The 17,567-nt window shown below is 52.8% G+C and overlaps 8 protein-coding genes across 8 annotated transcripts; 5 read left to right on the forward strand and 3 right to left on the reverse strand.

Annotated features, from left to right (window-relative positions):
* Positions 1–1,982: 1,982 nt before the first annotated feature.
* On the forward strand, positions 1,983–2,531 carry Z517_03232 (non-histone chromosomal protein 6; the record flags this gene model as incomplete). The annotated part of the gene is made up of 4 exons (XM_013432340.1): positions 1,983–2,124; positions 2,176–2,271; positions 2,325–2,446; positions 2,502–2,531. 4 exons carry the CDS (start codon positions 1,983–1,985, stop codon positions 2,529–2,531), a joined length of 390 nt encoding a protein of 129 aa, XP_013287794.1.
* Positions 2,532–4,059: 1,528 nt separating this feature from the next.
* Z517_03233 (uncharacterized protein) lies at positions 4,060–6,079 on the forward strand (the record flags this gene model as incomplete). The annotated part of the gene is made up of 9 exons (XM_013432341.1): positions 4,060–4,472; positions 4,528–4,685; positions 4,755–4,980; positions 5,042–5,116; positions 5,163–5,386; positions 5,433–5,541; positions 5,592–5,696; positions 5,749–5,927; positions 5,988–6,079. The coding sequence occupies 9 exons, from the start codon at positions 4,060–4,062 to the stop codon at positions 6,077–6,079; spliced, it is 1,581 nt and encodes a 526-aa protein (XP_013287795.1).
* Positions 6,080–6,869: 790 nt separating this feature from the next.
* Positions 6,870–8,594, forward strand: Z517_03234 (uncharacterized protein; the record flags this gene model as incomplete). The annotated part of the gene is made up of 3 exons (XM_013432342.1): positions 6,870–7,080; positions 7,133–7,352; positions 7,409–8,594. The coding sequence occupies 3 exons, from the start codon at positions 6,870–6,872 to the stop codon at positions 8,592–8,594; spliced, it is 1,617 nt and encodes a 538-aa protein (XP_013287796.1).
* Positions 8,595–9,324: 730 nt separating this feature from the next.
* On the forward strand, positions 9,325–11,515 carry Z517_03235 (uncharacterized protein; the record flags this gene model as incomplete). Its single annotated transcript, XM_013432343.1, has 8 exons — positions 9,325–9,483; positions 9,535–9,563; positions 9,615–9,832; positions 9,881–9,974; positions 10,025–10,100; positions 10,149–10,540; positions 10,595–11,312; positions 11,375–11,515. 8 exons carry the CDS (start codon positions 9,325–9,327, stop codon positions 11,513–11,515), a joined length of 1,827 nt encoding a protein of 608 aa, XP_013287797.1.
* Positions 11,516–11,719: 204 nt separating this feature from the next.
* Z517_03236 (uncharacterized protein) lies at positions 11,720–12,313 on the reverse strand (the record flags this gene model as incomplete). The annotated part of the gene is made up of 1 exon (XM_013432344.1): positions 11,720–12,313. One exon carries the CDS (start codon positions 12,311–12,313, stop codon positions 11,720–11,722), a length of 594 nt encoding a protein of 197 aa, XP_013287798.1.
* A 264-nt stretch (positions 12,314–12,577) lies between these two features.
* On the reverse strand, positions 12,578–13,078 carry Z517_03237 (uncharacterized protein; the record flags this gene model as incomplete). Its single annotated transcript, XM_013432345.1, has 1 exon — positions 12,578–13,078. One exon carries the CDS (start codon positions 13,076–13,078, stop codon positions 12,578–12,580), a length of 501 nt encoding a protein of 166 aa, XP_013287799.1.
* Positions 13,079–13,187: 109 nt separating this feature from the next.
* On the forward strand, positions 13,188–13,886 carry Z517_03238 (uncharacterized protein; the record flags this gene model as incomplete). Its single annotated transcript, XM_013432346.1, has 1 exon — positions 13,188–13,886. One exon carries the CDS (start codon positions 13,188–13,190, stop codon positions 13,884–13,886), a length of 699 nt encoding a protein of 232 aa, XP_013287800.1.
* A 1,200-nt stretch (positions 13,887–15,086) lies between these two features.
* On the reverse strand, positions 15,087–16,880 carry Z517_03239 (uncharacterized protein; the record flags this gene model as incomplete). The annotated part of the gene is made up of 1 exon (XM_013432347.1): positions 15,087–16,880. The coding sequence occupies one exon, from the start codon at positions 16,878–16,880 to the stop codon at positions 15,087–15,089; it is 1,794 nt and encodes a 597-aa protein (XP_013287801.1).
* Between the last annotated feature and the right edge of the window lie 687 nt (positions 16,881–17,567).

Consider the following 17,567-nt stretch of genomic DNA (forward strand, 5'->3'; position numbering starts at 1 on the left):
CACAAGTACGGGTAGGAAGACTCTCCCTGCCGCTGCATCCTCGGATACAGCAAACATCCAGAGTCTGTCTACTCGGTAACCTTCATTTCCCATCCTTGGTGACCTTCAATTACACCATGGGAAAGCCAGAAAGTTTATGTCCAGAAATGCAACCACGGCTTGAGTCTGGTGTGGTGGTGGTGGGTACGAGACGGAATTGAAACCCATCTGCTGAGGAATAATAATGAAGCAGTAACAAGGGGGCTGGGATACCAAGATATTGGCGGCAAGTGAGCAGAAGGAAGGGGAGATGAGTTCCACGAGCAAAACACCTGATGTATCCCAAGCGGCAAGAGTTGGTGTCCGAAAGTGGATGTTGTTATGATCTGAGCTTTGGCCTAGTCTGATTCATTGCTGCGCACGGCAAAGATATAACAAGCAAATATGGTGCAAATCGCTCCGGGAGAAAGGATTGTTGCAGCATGGCGCCATCACTATCGTCAATGATTGTCCAGTGGCTGCAATTGACGATCAAAGAAAGTGGGTTCCCTCAAGGTAGGGAGGTGGGCAGGCGTTATTGCGGGCCTGAAGAAAAAGGGCGCAGGTACATGAGCTGTAGTAGGTGGTGCTGAGCAACAAGGAGAGGAAAAGATAGGAGAAGAGAGTGGAGAGGTAGAGGAATCTGCGCAAGAGAGAGGGGGAAGTGAGCGAAGCCGTGGGTAGTATGTAGAGTGATGAGATCAATAGGTTGATTGATTGATTGATTGATTCAGCTGGTAAACCACCGAGCCATGAGGAGTTGAAGAGGGGGAGGAGGGAGTTTGGAGAGATGTGAGTGGATGGAAAAGGAGGAGTGAACTGGGTAAGATCAAAACATGGCAATGATTGTACGAGGAGCAGCTTTTGGTTGAACGGGGTTTGGCGGGTTACGGAGTCAATGGTATTAGCTTCAATCATAGCAACTTCAGTAGTGGTTGATGATTGCGTGGTGCAGTGGTGCAAAGTCACCAAAGTGGTTTGTAAGTGGTGCAAGTGGTGCAAAGCAGGGCAGCGGCAGTCCAGGATCAACTCTCCAAAGGGCCAAAGGGGGGGGGGCCCAGCAACCATCCAGGGCCCAAGGAGGTAAGGAGGAGGAGAAGGAGAGGGAAGAGTTCGGGGAGTCTGGTCCTGCCCGCCTTCTCTCTCCTTGCTCTCGCCCTCACTCGCTCTTGTCTTATCCGCTCACTCACTACTACCACCACTCGGCTCACTACTCCCCTCTCAGTACGTACTACTACCCAGTCGTAGTAGGTCAGCCCAGCCCTCTCTGCCCATCAGCCCTCAGCCTCCCACCCTACCCTACCCTCCCACCTCCCAACCCTTCTCCCATACATTTTTCCTCCTACTACCACTCTCCCTCATACACTGTACTGTGTGTGCATACACTGTGAGCGCCGCTGCCAACTGCGTTACTACTACCACCAAATCACCCTCATACACTGTAAGTACTCACTTTCTTCTCTAGACTATTTTTCACCCTCACCCTCCACACCACCCATACTCTTCTTCCATAGCTTGCGCGCAAAATTGCGATGCAAAATGCTCTTCTCATCATCCTGTTGCACTGTTTGCTCCCTTTTGCGACCTCGTCGTCGCCGTCTCCAGCACCCAGCGCCCTACAGGTCTTGACCACCACCACCAACCACTCCCCAGCTATCTACCCACTTCATTGACGCGTTTTCCTTGCGTCGGTGAGTCCAAGCGCATTCCAATCGCCCATTGTTGCTCTCAAAACACGCGTTTGGGACGCGAATGCACTCTTCCAAAACAATCCCAAATCGCCTGCGCTCGGCCCTCCCAGCTTGCACCTACACCACCCGCCTCTGTTTCCCTCTCACCTTGAGTGTGTTATCCGGGTTCTCTACGCGATTGTCGTTCGACGCTTGTTATTGCGCGCTTCCCCAAAGTCCTTGTTTTCTACCACTCGATCCTCTTTCACGTTGAACTCTCACTCTATCGGTACCATGGCTAAACAACGCGATACGCAGACTGCCAGCAATCCCGCAACCGCGATCAACCCGAAGCAATCTTCCACAACCAAAATGCCTAAAGCGAGCGCAAAGAATACCAAGGCTAAGGGCCGTGGAGCCGAGAAGAAGAAGAAGGGTTGGTGCATACTTTTGCTCATCGTGAAAACCTGACTGACTTGATGCGCAGACCCCAATGCTCCCAAGCGTGGCCTCTCTGCCTACATGTTCTTCGCCAACGAGCAGCGTGAGAACGTCCGCGAGGAGAACCCTGGCATTAGCTTCGGTACGCCCACTCTCCTCTTGGGCAGATGACCCCATGAGCTAACAAGACCACAGGCCAGGTCGGCAAGGTGCTCGGTGATAAGTGGAAGGCCCTGAGCGACAAGCAACGCGAGCCGTACGAGAAGAAGGCCGCCGCCGACAAGAAGCGATATGAGGACGAAAAGGCGAAATACAACGTGAGTGACGTTGCCTTCCTCCCTGAGACAGGGACATGCTCTAACAACACACCAGGCTGGTGAAGACGACGATGACGAGGACTAAACGGTCTCGCGCCCACGACGCGTGATCCGAGGTCTTTCGCAACTGCGTTCAAGGTCCAGTGGGATATTTCTCTTTTTCTGTCATCATGTTTTCACTAGCAATGATCGGCTGGGAGGCAGGGGTTATGGGAGTCAGTTATGGACAGGGTCGGTATGCTTCCGAAGTGCAGCTCACGGCTGGAATCATTGACCTTCGGAGATCAAGTCATGTTGTCGTGAGGTGAGGCACATCATCCACCATCATCATCACGATCACGAACCGGAAAGCTGAGCTGCAAACATTGCATAAGCATACTATGATCCGTGCTGTATACTAGCTTTTTATGCAATGCAATGTCTGGCAAAACGATCCAATTGATAACTTCTTGCTGGTTCTCCAGTAGTGATTTGCTCGGTGTTTTGTTGAATCGCCCAACGTGCCTTGGTCCGTGTATTCCAGTTGGTCGTGGACATGCTTGACCAGCTTTGGAAGCTTGAGCCATCCATCACGCTGTGCTGAGAGCATTACCGATCCTTCTGGCGGGCGTTGTCGCGTTTCAGCCCCCCGTTTCCCTACCACTCTATTTGGGCTTGGCCACAGGCAGCAGCAGCAACAGCAGAAGAAGGGCGCAGTTTGACTTCCTCCAACCTCATAAAGGCTCAAATGATGGCTCTCTCTTCTATCTTCATTGTGATGCATCTCGAGTCGAATGATATTTGAGGCCCTGAACACGTACGCCTGGTACATATTCTAGACGAGGTTTGTGTGTATCGGAATCCTCAACACTCACCACAATCATTCCACGCGTCCTCATTGCTGAACGTGCAATTTGTCACCTGGGTAATTTCCCTGCGAGAAGAACGGATCTCATGCTGACGGAGGGCGTGCGTGAGCGACTCGCGAAGTTCAGGTAGGAAGCATCTCTTTTTCCCAACAACTAAGTAGAACCACGTCGCCCCGCATAAAAAGCCTCGCTTCGCCCACCTGCGACTGTTGCTCCTGGAAAAGCGATCAGAGAAAATGTTTGGACGCCCTAACTTAGGCAGCAAAATCCTCTGCCTGCAGCATGCTGCATGAGATCTGGCCACCTTCGTCGAAGAAATCCGATACTGCCAGACTGCTCCAGTCTTGTCCCTGTCTTTCCTCGACGGGTCGCAGAAACAGGACAAAAATTGACATCTCTGAGGGGGTCGCAAGGGTCATTTAAAAGCTGGTACGAAGCATGACAGTGGTCAACGGTGGACAGCCTAAGGGCTTGTGCTGCGACAGTTCATGCGCATGCTGGCCGGTGACAAATCGGCGTTGTGTCTAGGTATGCATCGGTCCCTTCAACCTTCGGCTTCGCCTGCTGTCCGCTTGACACGTCAACGGCTTGCATGAGCTTTGCCTCCGCGCGAATTACGAGATTGTCAGTTCCAGCCCGCTCTTATCCTGGGCCCGCATCTCAATTTCAGCACAAAAGGAGCCTCTCCACTACATCTCGAGTCGATCTGGGCTTCTTCTCATCTGTCAGTCTGATTCCGAGGCGCATCCCCCCCGTCTATCATGCATGGATCTACTTCTACGAGAGGAGGCTGGGAGAGCCCAGGACATTGCCGAAATTCTCAGCACGATCCGGAGCAGCGATCAAGATCATGAGCAGGACATCACCTTGGCCATCACGGGATTGAACGGCTTGAGCTGGGCACTGCGGGAACTCAATAACCAGATCGACGCGGTGAGCGGCAAGGTCACCTCGACCTTTGCAGGCGACTTGAAACTCCTCCAGCACAGTGTCGCCTTCACCCTTCAAGACGTATGGACCATCCTAGGCAAGTTGCCTCGCGTCCCGGTCGCGGCAGACTACCAAGATGCCTGGAAAGAAGTCGCCCGATATTGCATGAACATGGGAAAGCAGACCCTTCACACCCGACTAGAAACATATAAACTCTTCACCTACTCGCTATGCAAGGTTCTCTCAAGGTATGGTACTCCCAAAGCCCTGAACTGGCCGTCGCTCAGGAGCATTTTTGGTTAGGCAATCCTTCAATCGACGACACCTCGAGGATCTGCGACTCGAGATTTTTGACCTACAAACCCTACAACGCGAAGACAGACGATTAATTCAAGCTTCCGAGACCTTTCCTACTCTTTCTGTGGTACCAGTCCACCAAGGTCACTCAGTCCCTTTCGCTAGTGGCCATGCTTGGTATTGACGAGCAGCAGTTATCAAACCTCTCCCGTCCCATGAACGGGTAAGACCAGAGCCTCAACGACCCATGTCGCCGGCAACCTCCCAGGACAGTTATGAGACATTCCAACCCCAAGCGGCTCCCAGTCCGCCACCTCTGTCCCCAGTTTCTCCTGCTTCACCCGTCACCACCTTTTCCACTCTCAGTCAAACCTCGAGTGTCGACTCGGAAACCAATCACTGGGCGACCAAGATATTCAATAATCTGCCCAGTACTCCTCTGGATGTGGACCCAAACCCGTGAGGACAATAATCTTCCTCTGGCTTCAGACATTCACTTACCCATTTGCTTCTTCAACAGATCTTGCTGTTTCGGTGATGTGGATGCACGCTACCGTAGGCGACCGGATCCAGAATATGAAAGGATCCTCCAACTGTAAGGTTTGTCGAGTGTTTGAAGATAGAAGACTCACCGTGGCCAGAAAATTCCCGGGCGGACTGAGAACGAAATTCTATTGGCGTGCTCGCGATTACCGCGTCAAACTCGTCTGCGAGTGGCATGACAATCGAAAGAACCTTCGAATGTCTTGCTTTCCTTTGAGTGAATTACACATACGTCGCTCTGGGTCATTGCTGTACCTTTGTTGTCCGACAGTTCGAGGTGCTAGCACTTGTTGGACAAGCCTCAACTTCACTTCGTACGAATGTCAGTGCTCAAGCTGTGCTGCTGGGGATGTCGCTGATCGTTTCAGGGCTCGTCATCTTCCATTGTACCTTTCTGTCGCTTCGTTCACATGACAGCACCTCGCAATTCCGCAACATCGACCATGATCTTGATGGCGAGATTCTCCATTTTGCCGGGTGAGCTGCTGAGATGCTCTCGTCGATGAGGTCGAAACTGATCCAGTCAGGGCCATCCGTGACGGTGGTTACCGGCATGTCCTACGATTGTACCGTGACAAGAGGACGGACGCCGTGCGGCTCGAAGCCGCTGTCCTCGACAAAGAAATGAAAGAGTAAGCTCTCACTGCCGCCTCGGAGAATGCAAAAAGCTGAGTTTTCCAGCAGCACACCCATCTGGACAGCTTTTATCACGCACAAAATCACCTCGCCTAGTTGGTTTCGATGGCCTAAAAATAGCTCCACGATTTATCTTGCTGAACTTCAACGCCATGTCTTCTCTTCCGAATACTCACCCCACGTCCGCGCAAACGGCGAGCATCTTCTTGACTTTGAAGTTTTCACAGGTAGGTCGTTCCGAATACGTACTCTCCCCGTTCGATGGGAGAGTGGCTGACGTTGTATAGATGCCGAAGACTTTGTCAAGACGCTCAAAGATTTGCGCGAGGACATTCGCAGACCGAAACCGACCAAAAACGTACGAGTCCCGGTGACATGACCTGACGACCATAATGACATGACTAATGACACTGACGATGAAATGGGCGGCCATCTTTGTGTGAGCTTTTCGACGGTGCGGCAAAATGGAGGCCTCGTGCCTTTGGATACCCCTGCCTTTACCTTTCTTGCCATGTCTTCTCTGCTCAGCTTGTTGCTTTCCAGACTTCTGTTTGATCGCCTTGCCTAATTCCCAGCGGAAAAGAGACTAACTGGTGGAGGGATGCCGATATTGTTTGTTCTTTATTCTTCTTCTACTTATCTGTTCGGTGGTCTGCACGGGTACTCATTCCTGGCCAAAAGTCGACACGCCCTTGCTTGGGATCCTACCAGGCTCAAAATCGTGCATTCATACAGCAGTGTGTGGCTCCCCGACTCGACCCACTTCCATATTCTACCTTTTTATATATATTAAGAAGTGTTGCTGTTTTCTAGCCACGGTTAAGTACTTCGTACTGGCAAGCTGGCTGTGCATCGGCGTAGATGCCGAGCAAGACGCCTTTGCCCGGCCAGATTCCGCGAATCGCTTGACAGATCAGGCTCCTTGCTCCAAGAAACGATCGGAGATTCTTGTCTTTCTCTCCACCTCGATCCTTACCCGTTATCCTTTATCCGATTTATCTTCGCGTCATTTGCGTACGCCGTACAACGGACATTAGCCTTCGCACCAGAACTATCTCCAATTCCTCCTGTTAATATTAGCCAGAGTCGAGGACCTGGAGAAGTCATGGCTCCTCTTCTTTCGCTGTTCGGTGCTGTCTGCGGTTTTGAAGTTGTGGCTGCTGAGCGTCATGTCGCAGCCAGAAGAAGCGTCTCCTCGGGGAACCGAGAATGCCCTGAGCGTTGAGGCACCGCCAGCGACCACCCATCAGTATAGCGACCCGAGCTCGGGAAGGACGTTCCTCCAGAAGGTGTACGCCTGCCTGACCTATGTGCCATCGAGGTGTCGCTATGACCCCGAGAAGCCGTTTCAGTTCTCAATGGCATTGAATGTGCTCTTTGGTAGGAAAGAAACCTTGCCCCGGATAAGTCACACGAAATTGACAGTCTGTAGCGTTCGCCGGTTGCTTCACCGTGGCGAACCTCTACTACACCCACCCAATCCTCAACCTCCTCGCAGACGACTTCCACGTTACCGACGAGCAATCTTCCTATATCCCGACTCTCGCACAAGCCGGATATGCGGGTGGATTGCTGTTCTTGTGCCCGTTGGGGGACTTGGTCAAGAGGCGGCCGTTTGTGCTTTGGCTGGTCTGGTTTACTGCGACCTTGTGGTACGCTGAGCGAGATCCTTTTGGGTGTGGTATGGTCGAACTGATGTTCATTACAGGATCGGCCTCTGCGTCACCAAATCGTTTGCTGCTTTTGGAGTTATCACGTTTATTACAAGTGTGACAACTGTGACACCTCAGTTGATGCTGCCACTGGTCGGCGACATGGCCCCTCCCCACCGGCGGTCGACGTCTCTGTCTATTGTCGTGTCGGGGATGCTGCTGGGAATGCTAATTGCCCGTCTCTTGTCCGGCGTCGTTGCTAGATACATCGGTTGGCGCTATATTTACTGGATCTCATTCGGATTGCAGTACTTCATCCTGATTTTGCTGTATCTGTTCATGCCAGATTATCCTTCAACAAACCCGGGCGAGAATATCTGGAAGAAGTATCCAATGTTGCTGTGGGACATCGTGAAGCTCGTGGTCAAGTATCCGGTTTTGGTCCAGGCATGTCTAGTCGGAATGTTCACCGCGACGACCTTTACCAGTTACTGGACAACCCTTACATTCCTCCTTGCGGGATCTCCATACCATTACAGTTCACTGGTCATTGGTCTGTTTGCTCTGATCGGCATTGGCAGCATGTCCTGGGGTCCTATTTTTGCCAGAACAGTCATGGAGAAGCACCAACCGCTCTTTTCGGTCATCATTGGCGAAGTTATCTGTTTGGTCGGTGTGGTCATTGGAACATATACCGGCAAATTTACGGTGGCTGGGCCCGTGATTGAGGCAATTTGCATCGATATTGGCCTGCAGACCAGCCAGATCGCCAACCGGACGGCCATTTATAAAGTCGCGCCCCTGGCAAGGAACCGAGTCAATACAGCTTACATGGTCAGCGTTTTTGTGGGCCAGTTGATTGGCACCGCCGTCGGGAACTCGCTTTACGCTGATGGTGGATGGATCTCTTCCGGGTCGGCAAGTGTTGGGTTTGTTTCTGCGGCGTTGGTTGTGTGTCTCTTACGTGGTCCGCATGAACAAGGATGGATAGGTTGGCGAGGAGGATATAATATGCGAAAAGGAATGCCAAAGAAACCCCAGAAGACCCCAAGTGATACGGAGGCTGTCCAGATCCAGGAAGCGCCTCAACCATTCAGCGAGGAGAAGACGAAAGAAGCTGTACAGGGGGAGAAGGAAATCGAAGTGCAGATTCACAATGAGCACCACGGAAATGATCACAGTTCTCGATCCTCGCAACGTACACTCAGTGAAGAGATACAGCCTTACAGGGAGAAGGATTAGGGTGGACAAACCGGGAGTCCTTGCGAGGCATGTCGTTGAGACTTGCACCGGAAGGTCATTCCTGACTCCAGAGGACTGGACACAACAGGGCCTACGTGGAATCGCAACCCAACGTCCCTCAGCGGCTGAGTCGCCTGTGATCCAAAAACCCATTGCAGCTCGGCAGACAGCATGCCGCACATCGGCTCATCGAATGGTAAGTCGCCAATGAAGAGGTCGCTGTGACCTACACCACGCTGAGCACGTGGTCGCATACTCTCGGTGGCATTGCTATTGATCGATGGCCCACGAGAAGACAGTCGCACTTGGACCCTCTTCGTGGATATACGGCACTCTATCCATAACCAGTCTTGGTAAAGCGAGAGGGACTTCAAACAACAAGAGCACGGTCAATACATGGGTGCGAGTACGCCGGGCGGCAACCAGCGGCCTCTACAATGTTTGAGTCTTCCATAGCCGCCTTGTTCTCCACATCTGCAACAGGAGCAGGGCGACACCATTGTCATACTGAGAAGGAGTTCCGCTCCAGTTTCTTGGAGTCTGTGAAAATGAGAACATGGATAGCCCCCTTCCTTTTCCCCCCACAATGTTGTGCCAGGCCCCGTGCACATTCCTCGCAGATCTCGCGATGGAATCTGTTCCAAGCTTCGTCCAAACGCCTTCATTATGATCTTGACTCTCCATTTCGCGTATCCGTTGAAGCGCAACCGTCTGCCTGCTGTTGCCGATCATGGCTGTCCATTCCTTTTCTCTCCGATGTGCGGCTTATCATACACTTTTTGTGTGTTTTGTGTATTTCCACAATGTCCTTGGCTTTACTAGCTCGATCTATCAGCTGGACTCGGAGTATTCGGGCTCCAATTTCTTTCAAGGATGGGACTTTTTTACCGTGAGTCGTATGAGTGCACGCGATTTCTCTGACAAGGCTGACGCTGAACAGGGCGGCGACCCAACAGGAGGATTTGTAACGTGAGTGATAGCGAACAAAGAATCGAGATGCAGGGCCTGACAGTTGAATAGGTATTATAGTCAGGGCTCTGCTGAACTCATGGGCATGATCGATGCCAGCGACAGCTCAGCGATCTATATTGGTTCCGATTATAACACGGTGATCGGATCCACACAAGCAGCAGGGAGACCCAGCGTCCGCATATCCACGCAAAGATCATGGACCCATGGATTGTTCATCGGGGATTTCAATCACGCGCCGGGAGGAGTTTGTGGAAGTTGGCCTGCATGTATGTTCTTTCAGCGAGGGATGGAGACAATGTGCTAATCAATCACAGTCTGGACACTGGGACCCAACTGGCCTAACAACGGTGAAATCGATATCATGGAAGGAGCAAATATGGCCAACTACAATGCGGCGACATTACATACGTATGTGGACACGAGGATGTTGTGGGAGACGTTGCTGATGGATGGAATAGGAGCCCAAATTGTACGATTGCTGGGGATAGCAGGACCATGACAGGCCAGTTGTCGAATAACAATTGCGCCTACTATGTAAGTGACATGGTGATTTTCGGGTGGAAGATGCTAACAGGGCCATAGCCTGGCTACAATGTCGGCTGCGGTATACGCGATAATCGACCGGCCAGCTACGGCACCGGCTTCAACGCCATCGGTGGCGGCGTCTATGCGATGCAGTGGACTTCAGACTTTGTCAGTGTGTGGTTCTTTCCCAGAGGCTCGATCCCCAGCGACATCACCAGCAAGACTCCCAATCCTTCGTCCTGGGGTCTGCCGGCGGCCAAGATGCAGGGTTCTTGTGTCTTTGACCAGCATTTCCAAGCCCACAAGATCATCCTGAACAATGCCTTTTGCGGAGAGTATGCAGGAGCAACCAGTGTGTGGAATTCGACGACAAACTCTTGCGCCATCAATACTGGCTATTCCACCTGCAACGCCTATGTGGCGGCTCAGCCTGGAGCATTCCAACAGTCGTACGTATTGCAGAACCTCCTCTGGACCAAACCCTGGGACTGACCCGTCAATAGCTATTGGAGCATCAACTCGATTCGGGTCTATCAATTGGTGGATCCTAATGCCAATGTCAGCAGCAATGCTACAACGTATATTGCAAGCAATCAGCCTACTCCGTCCAGCACATCAACCATCTCGTCCTCAACCCCAGTACCAACGACGAGTTTGTGCCCGACGTACAACTTCACCGTCGTCCAAGCCGGGGATTACAAGTACGAAGTTGAATGTGGAGTCAACATCGGCGGGTCTGATATTGGACGACCCTATCCCAATTACCCCGTGAACTCGTTCGAGGACTGCGTGGCTGGATGTAGCTACTGGAACACCTTCAACATCAGCAACATCTGTGGCGGCGTGACATACAGGGTCAGCACCAGAGCATGCTTCTGGAAACGAAACGTCGGAAGTACCCCTGCGGATCCCAACTTCAACAGCGCCAGGCTCATCTACTATGCCTATCCACAGGTGACGGACGACCCGCGAAAGCGGACCTCGAGCAGCAGCAGTACATCATACGTGGCGACTTCAGTCACGCCCCAATACTATGTCGCTGCGGGAACCACTTCGTCGACGTCGTTCTCGCTGATTTCGGAGACACCGACGTCGAGCTTTACGGATGGTGTTCCCTTGGGGGGGACGACGACCGACGATGGTTCTTCCACCACGTCTGATGTTTCGACGACAACGGTGGTATCCACGGGAAGCAGCTCTCAGAGTACGTCCACAGCTTCGGTGAGCTCATCCTCGTCTATCACGTCTTCGACTTCCCGATCTTCAACCGTGTCATCAACCAGTACCGCCTCTACCACCTCTACCTTGTCCAGTGTGTCGTCGACTTCCAGCTTGTCAATGGCACCGACCACGAATCGACCTTCTTCTTCGTCGTCATCGTCAGTGGCAACGTCAACAAGAAGCCCTACCGCGACCTCGACTAGCGGGCAGCTATCCTCTTCAAGCTCGACAGCGTCAAGCTCATCGTCCATACCGGCCAATCAACCCTCAACCGTCAGTAGTGCGGGTTCAACCTCTACTTTGGGGTCATCGTCGTCAACGATGTCCCTTTCATCCCATTTTGTGAGCTCCTTTGCGACTTCTGGCGCATCTGCTACCGCGACACCGACGCAGTCTCAGTCTCAGTCTCATACTCTGTCTTCGACGACTACCGCAACAGTAATCAACCCAAGTTCAGCATCCACAAGTGCAGGTCTTCCTAGCATGAGCACTTCCGACCCAGGTGTCTCTTCTTCCTCTGTTACAACTTCGTCTCCTTCATCTTCCTCAACTCCATCGACTGTCTCTTCCTCAATCCTGCCGTCATCGCCTTTAACAACGTCTTCAGACTCTCCAACATCTTCCACGCCCAGCCAACCGTCGACGTCAACGACGAGCAGCTTTGTCGGTGATTCCACGTCTTCGTCTGCGTCATCTTCACCTCCCTCAACATCCACTTCTCTTTCTGAAGATTTCTCCTCCACCCTGACTTCACAGACTATGATCAGCTCCAGCTCCAGCTCCAGCACCAGCTCGAGCTCCCTAACACCCAGCAGCTCTATTAGTTCTTCAACAAACCCCCCGGCCTCGACCACGACCGCGGTATCAACCACACCCACAACGACGAATACTCTACCGGGTCCCACCCAAGTCTCCTCCTTCACATTCGCAAGCTGTCTGGGACCGCGGCCGAACACTGCGTTTGCCAACAGCTTCACACTGGTGGAGGACTCTCCGCTCATGTCGATCGAGAGATGTATTGATAACTGCTCATTGGACGTGTACGCTGGTCTCTTTGATACGTAAGTTTGGAGTCTCTCTCTCTCTACATTTCAACTGTCTTCGCCCTAGCGACCGGCGTGAATGTGAATGAACGTGGTTCACAAGCTGTCCGCCCGCTCAGGGTCGATCTATGCTGACGCCTACCTCTTTTCCAGGCAATGCTACTGTTCCACATACTCGCTGCCTCTGGACAACGACACCGCGTCTTCCGAAGACTTTGTCCGCTACCCGGATTCGGCATGTAACACGACGTGTCCGGGCAATCCTGCGCAGAAATGTGGAGGGGTGGCCCGTTTTCCTCCCCCGACGAGGCTTGGTAAGAGACAACTCGTCGACGCGAACGGTGACATTGTGCTCTTGACGTTGTATAACAACACGGGTGCTGATGTTGGCGGTTCATCGTCGTCGACGACGACGTCGATTTCTTCGGTGGATACGACGGTCGTGTCAACGGCATCATCATCATCCGTGACGGCGTCGAGTAGCGGGAGTGCGAGTGTGAGTATTTCAGCAACAGCAACAGCAACAGCAACAGCAACAGCAACAGCGTCGCCGTCGTCATCGACATCGACAACACGAGTACCGACATTATCAACAAATTCCACTCTCTCATCCTCATCCTCATCGTCATTCTCCTTCTCCGACTCGGTGATTTTCATCACACCCACCTCTTCTTCACCGCCATCTTCACAAACCTCCTCATCAACACTCTCCCCCACAACCATATCGACCACATACACCACCATCTGCGCGTTACACCCGACCTCCTGCCCCGTACGGACAGAAACCTGTCTCGTGACAACCATCACGGTCCTGCATTGCGGATGCACGGATATGCCTGAAGCGGCGGTGCCCATGACGACTACTGTCGTAGCCGCGTGCTCGACCTCGACACTGTCTCCCGGAGTGGGTGGGCAGGGCGACAGCGATAGCGAGGTGGAGGAGATGACAACCCTCACGGTCCCGTGTACCCAGTCCATTTCGACCTTGGAGGACGCTGTCTCGAGCTGGTCTGCGTCTGCGTCTGCGTCTTCTTCTTCTGTTTCTGTCTCTGCACAGATCGGCGCGGGTGCACACGCATATGCAGAAGCTACAGCCACAGCCATAGCTACTGCCAACGCTGACACTAATGCGCACCCGCACAGCTATGTCCCGTATAGCTTCCCCATTTCGTTTCCCATGGCCACGACCACGACCACGACCACGACCACAACCACAACCCCGGTCGCCGAGACGGACATCGTGACCGAGAACCTCGTCCTCGCCACCACCGCAAAGTTCAATTTCTCCCTGCCTCTGAAGAACGTCACCGTGAGTCCGGTCCCTTTACCTTTGCCGGTGCCATTGCCAGCGCCGTCGGCAGCTGCGTCGAACGTGTCGAGTGTATCTGGGGCGGCGGTGGAAGTTCATCGGCCTTCTTCTTCTTCTTCTTCTTCTTCCTCCTACTCCTCTTCTCTTTCGCCGAGAAGATGGTCTAGGACGTGCTCATTGGTTCTGTTCTCCGTCATCGCCATCACTATCACCACCGGGTGACTTTTTAGTTGAATTCACTCTTGGTGTTGGGATTGGGATTGCCATTGCCGGTATTGGACTTTGATGATCGGATCCTGGGAGATCTAACGCGCGATTCTGTTCGGTTAGATTGGATTGGATTGGATTGAATTAGAAGGTGGCTTGTATTGTCCTGTAGCTTGCTTGTGACTTGCATGAAGCCTGTGGGAGCTTGGGGCTTGTCAGATATGAAATATCTATTCTACCTATCTGTCTGTCTGTCTGTGAGGATGTGCAGACGTGTAGACGTGTAGACCAACGATCTTGTTCTGGCTGAAACCCTGAGGACATTGTATCTAATCCGTCTACCCTAGCACCCTACGTGGGCCGATCAAAGGTACCTTTTCTAAAGTACTCTACCGACCCTACCGACCCTACCGACCGTCCAGTGCACGAATGGTACAGGACAGGTGACGTACCTACCTCCTTGCCTATCTACCTAGGAAGGTACGTACGGTATTCCCAAGAAAGAATAAAGTAAGAATGGAAGAAAGAAACCAGAGACAGAAACAGAGGCAGAGGCAGAGGCAGAGGCAGAGGTCTAGTGTGGTATGATGTGAATCATTCGTCACGCTGGAATCGGTTTATCTTTTAGTGCGAGAACTCGGGCCTCATTTCGGGGTCGTTGATTCATTTTCAATTCTTCATTCGTCCCTTCTATCAGCAATCACTCGTTGTCGTCGTGGTCCATAGACGCCAGCACGCCAGCACGCCAGCCCAGATCACCTTGCCAGCTTGCCAGCTCAGTCGGTGGAACTAATTCAGTCCTGTGCCGTTTCCTTTTGTCCTGTACTGTCCTGTACTGTCCGATCCAGTCCGATCCAACCTTATCCGACCAAACCCAATCCGGGCCCCCAGTCGAGTCATAGCCGTGCTCGTTCCCGTAACCACGTTGACTCCTCAAAGCCCATCACCAGCGCGTGTCCCTTGTCCCTGTTCAGCCTGTCGAGCTGATCGTATTCAATAGACCTCGTTCAGCCTTCTCGCTACCGCCGAAACCCAACTCCAAATCCACGTGAGACAAGGCCCGGCCAGAGCATTCATGCCACAATTCCAAGAACCATGACGTCTGAACATGTTCCTTTCGTAGAGGGTGGTAATCCAAGGATGACGGATACTGACCAGATCAATGACAGCCCACACCATAAATATGCCATTGCGCCTTTGCCAACACGTCCCGAACTAGCGACTGGAAAATTTCCTCTTATGGTCCCCACCACAGCATTCGAGTTCGACAAAGCACTCCCCAACCATGTCGTCCCTCTCGTGCGGTTTGGCTCGGACCCAAGCTCGACTATCCCTCCTCAATTCTCGGATATAATAATCCGTAGGTTGATACTTCTTCTCCCACTCTCCCAACTTGACGTCGAGTTGTCGGGGGCCCCAGGTCCTCGAGCCAAAGATGATCTTCCAGGCACCGATGAGAAAACGGCAGAGGGCCACGTACGAGGTCGGAGGCAGCAACGTAAGCTCCTCGTCACATGAAAGATGGGGCCAACTCCGGTCACTGTTCTGGACCGTCACAGGCAAGGCATGTCCAAAAGCACCATCGAAATCACACCCACTGGGCAGGCGGATATCTGTTTGATCGTTATCCACGCGACGAAGAGCCTCCATCCAACTGCTCTCCCTGGTGATTATCTGCAGGTCCGCTTGACGGAACCATGGCAGACCGTTCTCAACATAGATTTGGATCTTGTCAAGGTTCATTTTACGGAGCTCGTCAAGGATCGCCTCGTATTCCTCGACTCTGAGTTGCGCCGAGACTCGGTTGAGGTCAAGGGTAAGTACCTTTAGCCTGGGACACGAAAGCCGGATCGACTGAAGTTCCTCTGCCGAGAAAGCGTCTCTGGGATGAATACTTTCAGGGGCTTCACACTCGTGAAGCTGAAGGTCCCGAAGAGTCGCTCCATGACGATTCAAAATGGTGGACAATGGCACTTTCCCCCTCCACGACCAGAGACTCAACGTCTCCAAAGGTGGGCAGGTGGCAATATATTCTTTTACTGCTCTCAAAAATACGTCGGACCGAGGCTCCGCGCCAAGGTTCGTGCTGAAACTCTTCAGATTCGTTAGCAGTTTGGGGGCGCGGTCGAAAAAGGACGAATAGATAGGACCCCTGCTACACTTCAAGCCTCGCAGGCTTGCCAGATTGACGTACTCGGACCAGAACTCCAGGCATTCAGCAGAGATTCCCCAACCATCCAAGGTCAGGTGACGAAGCGATGTGCCCTGCTTCCCCTCCAGATCCGGAGGAAACCAGCTGTCGAGATTGGGTCGGAGGAAGGTGACGGTGGGACTGTACGACTCCATCGGGGGAAAAGAAAGTATCGAGGCGAATTCCAGGTTTGGGGCCGATTTCAAAATCATGTGAAAGACCAAATGATCTTCGATACACGTGGCCTGCATGGTGGTCATCGACAACGAGTTCAAACAAGTCGCTGCCGCCAGGACCTTTTCCGATTCCAGTGGGATTTGTGCGAGCCCCAGTCTCCTGGCACGGAAGATGTCCAGTTTCACCTTTGGCTGATGGGCCTGCAAGGTCTCGACGATGCCTTTGGTTGGCAGATAGCTGGTCTTCCAAGTCAAGGTCTTCAGATTGCTGGCATTGCGGAGGACACTTTGCAGCCGGTCCAGCTTCTCGCAAAGGTTTCTGGCACCGGGGAGATCGCCGTTGCCGAGCTCGAGGATCAGCGCCGGGAGGTCGCCCTTGCAGGCTGTAAGGTGTCGCAAGCCTTGGAGGAGTTCCGGTGTTTCCCATTCTTCTTGTTTGCGACCGGCCATGTCAACCCAGGATTCCCGTTCGCAGTCCCAGTGCACGGTGATGTGACGGTAGCGGACAAGCTGAGTCACGAAATTGAAGTACTTGCAGGTTCGAGCCACCGCTGCCATCGTGCGAGGGGATTCGTTGTCAACGTACTCAAGGACATGGGCGAGGACTTCAGCCTCGAGGCTGAGGATGTTTGTGTTGGTCATGCTTGCTGGCTGTGCCATAAGATCAGAGGTGGTGTGTTTGAACTGATAACTCCGTCTCTCTCGATCTCTACTTAAGTTTCCCTGGGTACAATGGTATCTGCCGTTTGCAGTGAGGTGAAAGGAGTGAGGCTCTTTGTCAAATATGGCAGAGCGCAGCCGTGGAGATCGAGAAAGGCGAGTGAGGTCATTTGAAGGTACAAAGCAAAGGCCAGAGGGGCGACCGCAGAGTCCAGTCACATCGAACTGCCTGTGTTGGCGAGGTCAGGCAGTTGTGAGGCTGAAGTGAACAAAGCTCATTGACAGAGCGCGGGGTTAATGGATACTGATTCGTCCGACGCGTGCCAACGCGACTCAGGCACCAGCTCACGTGGCTCACGTGGCTCACGTGGGACTTTCGATATCAGCCTGATCAGTCCCACACGGCTTGGGGAGCGAAAAGCGAGTACCGAGTCCTGAATAGTGAGTGCTGAACGTGTCTCATGTCTCTCTAGCTCTATGCTTGTATGCGGATCGTCGACGGCCCCTCTAACATGCCTGGCATATTAATGCGTCCCACCAGTGCTGCCAAATTCCATGCCCCTTCTCGCCCATGTGCCTCTAAAAGTCCTGAACGCCTCGCTATCATCAGGTGTCTATGTGACCTGTCCTCACAACTCTATCCAACCCGATTTGTGTCACTCGAGCAGC

The sequence above is a fragment of the Fonsecaea pedrosoi genome (genome assembly GCF_000835455.1).
Source record: "Fonsecaea pedrosoi CBS 271.37 unplaced genomic scaffold supercont1.2, whole genome shotgun sequence".
NCBI lineage: Eukaryota > Fungi > Ascomycota > Eurotiomycetes > Chaetothyriales > Herpotrichiellaceae > Fonsecaea > Fonsecaea pedrosoi.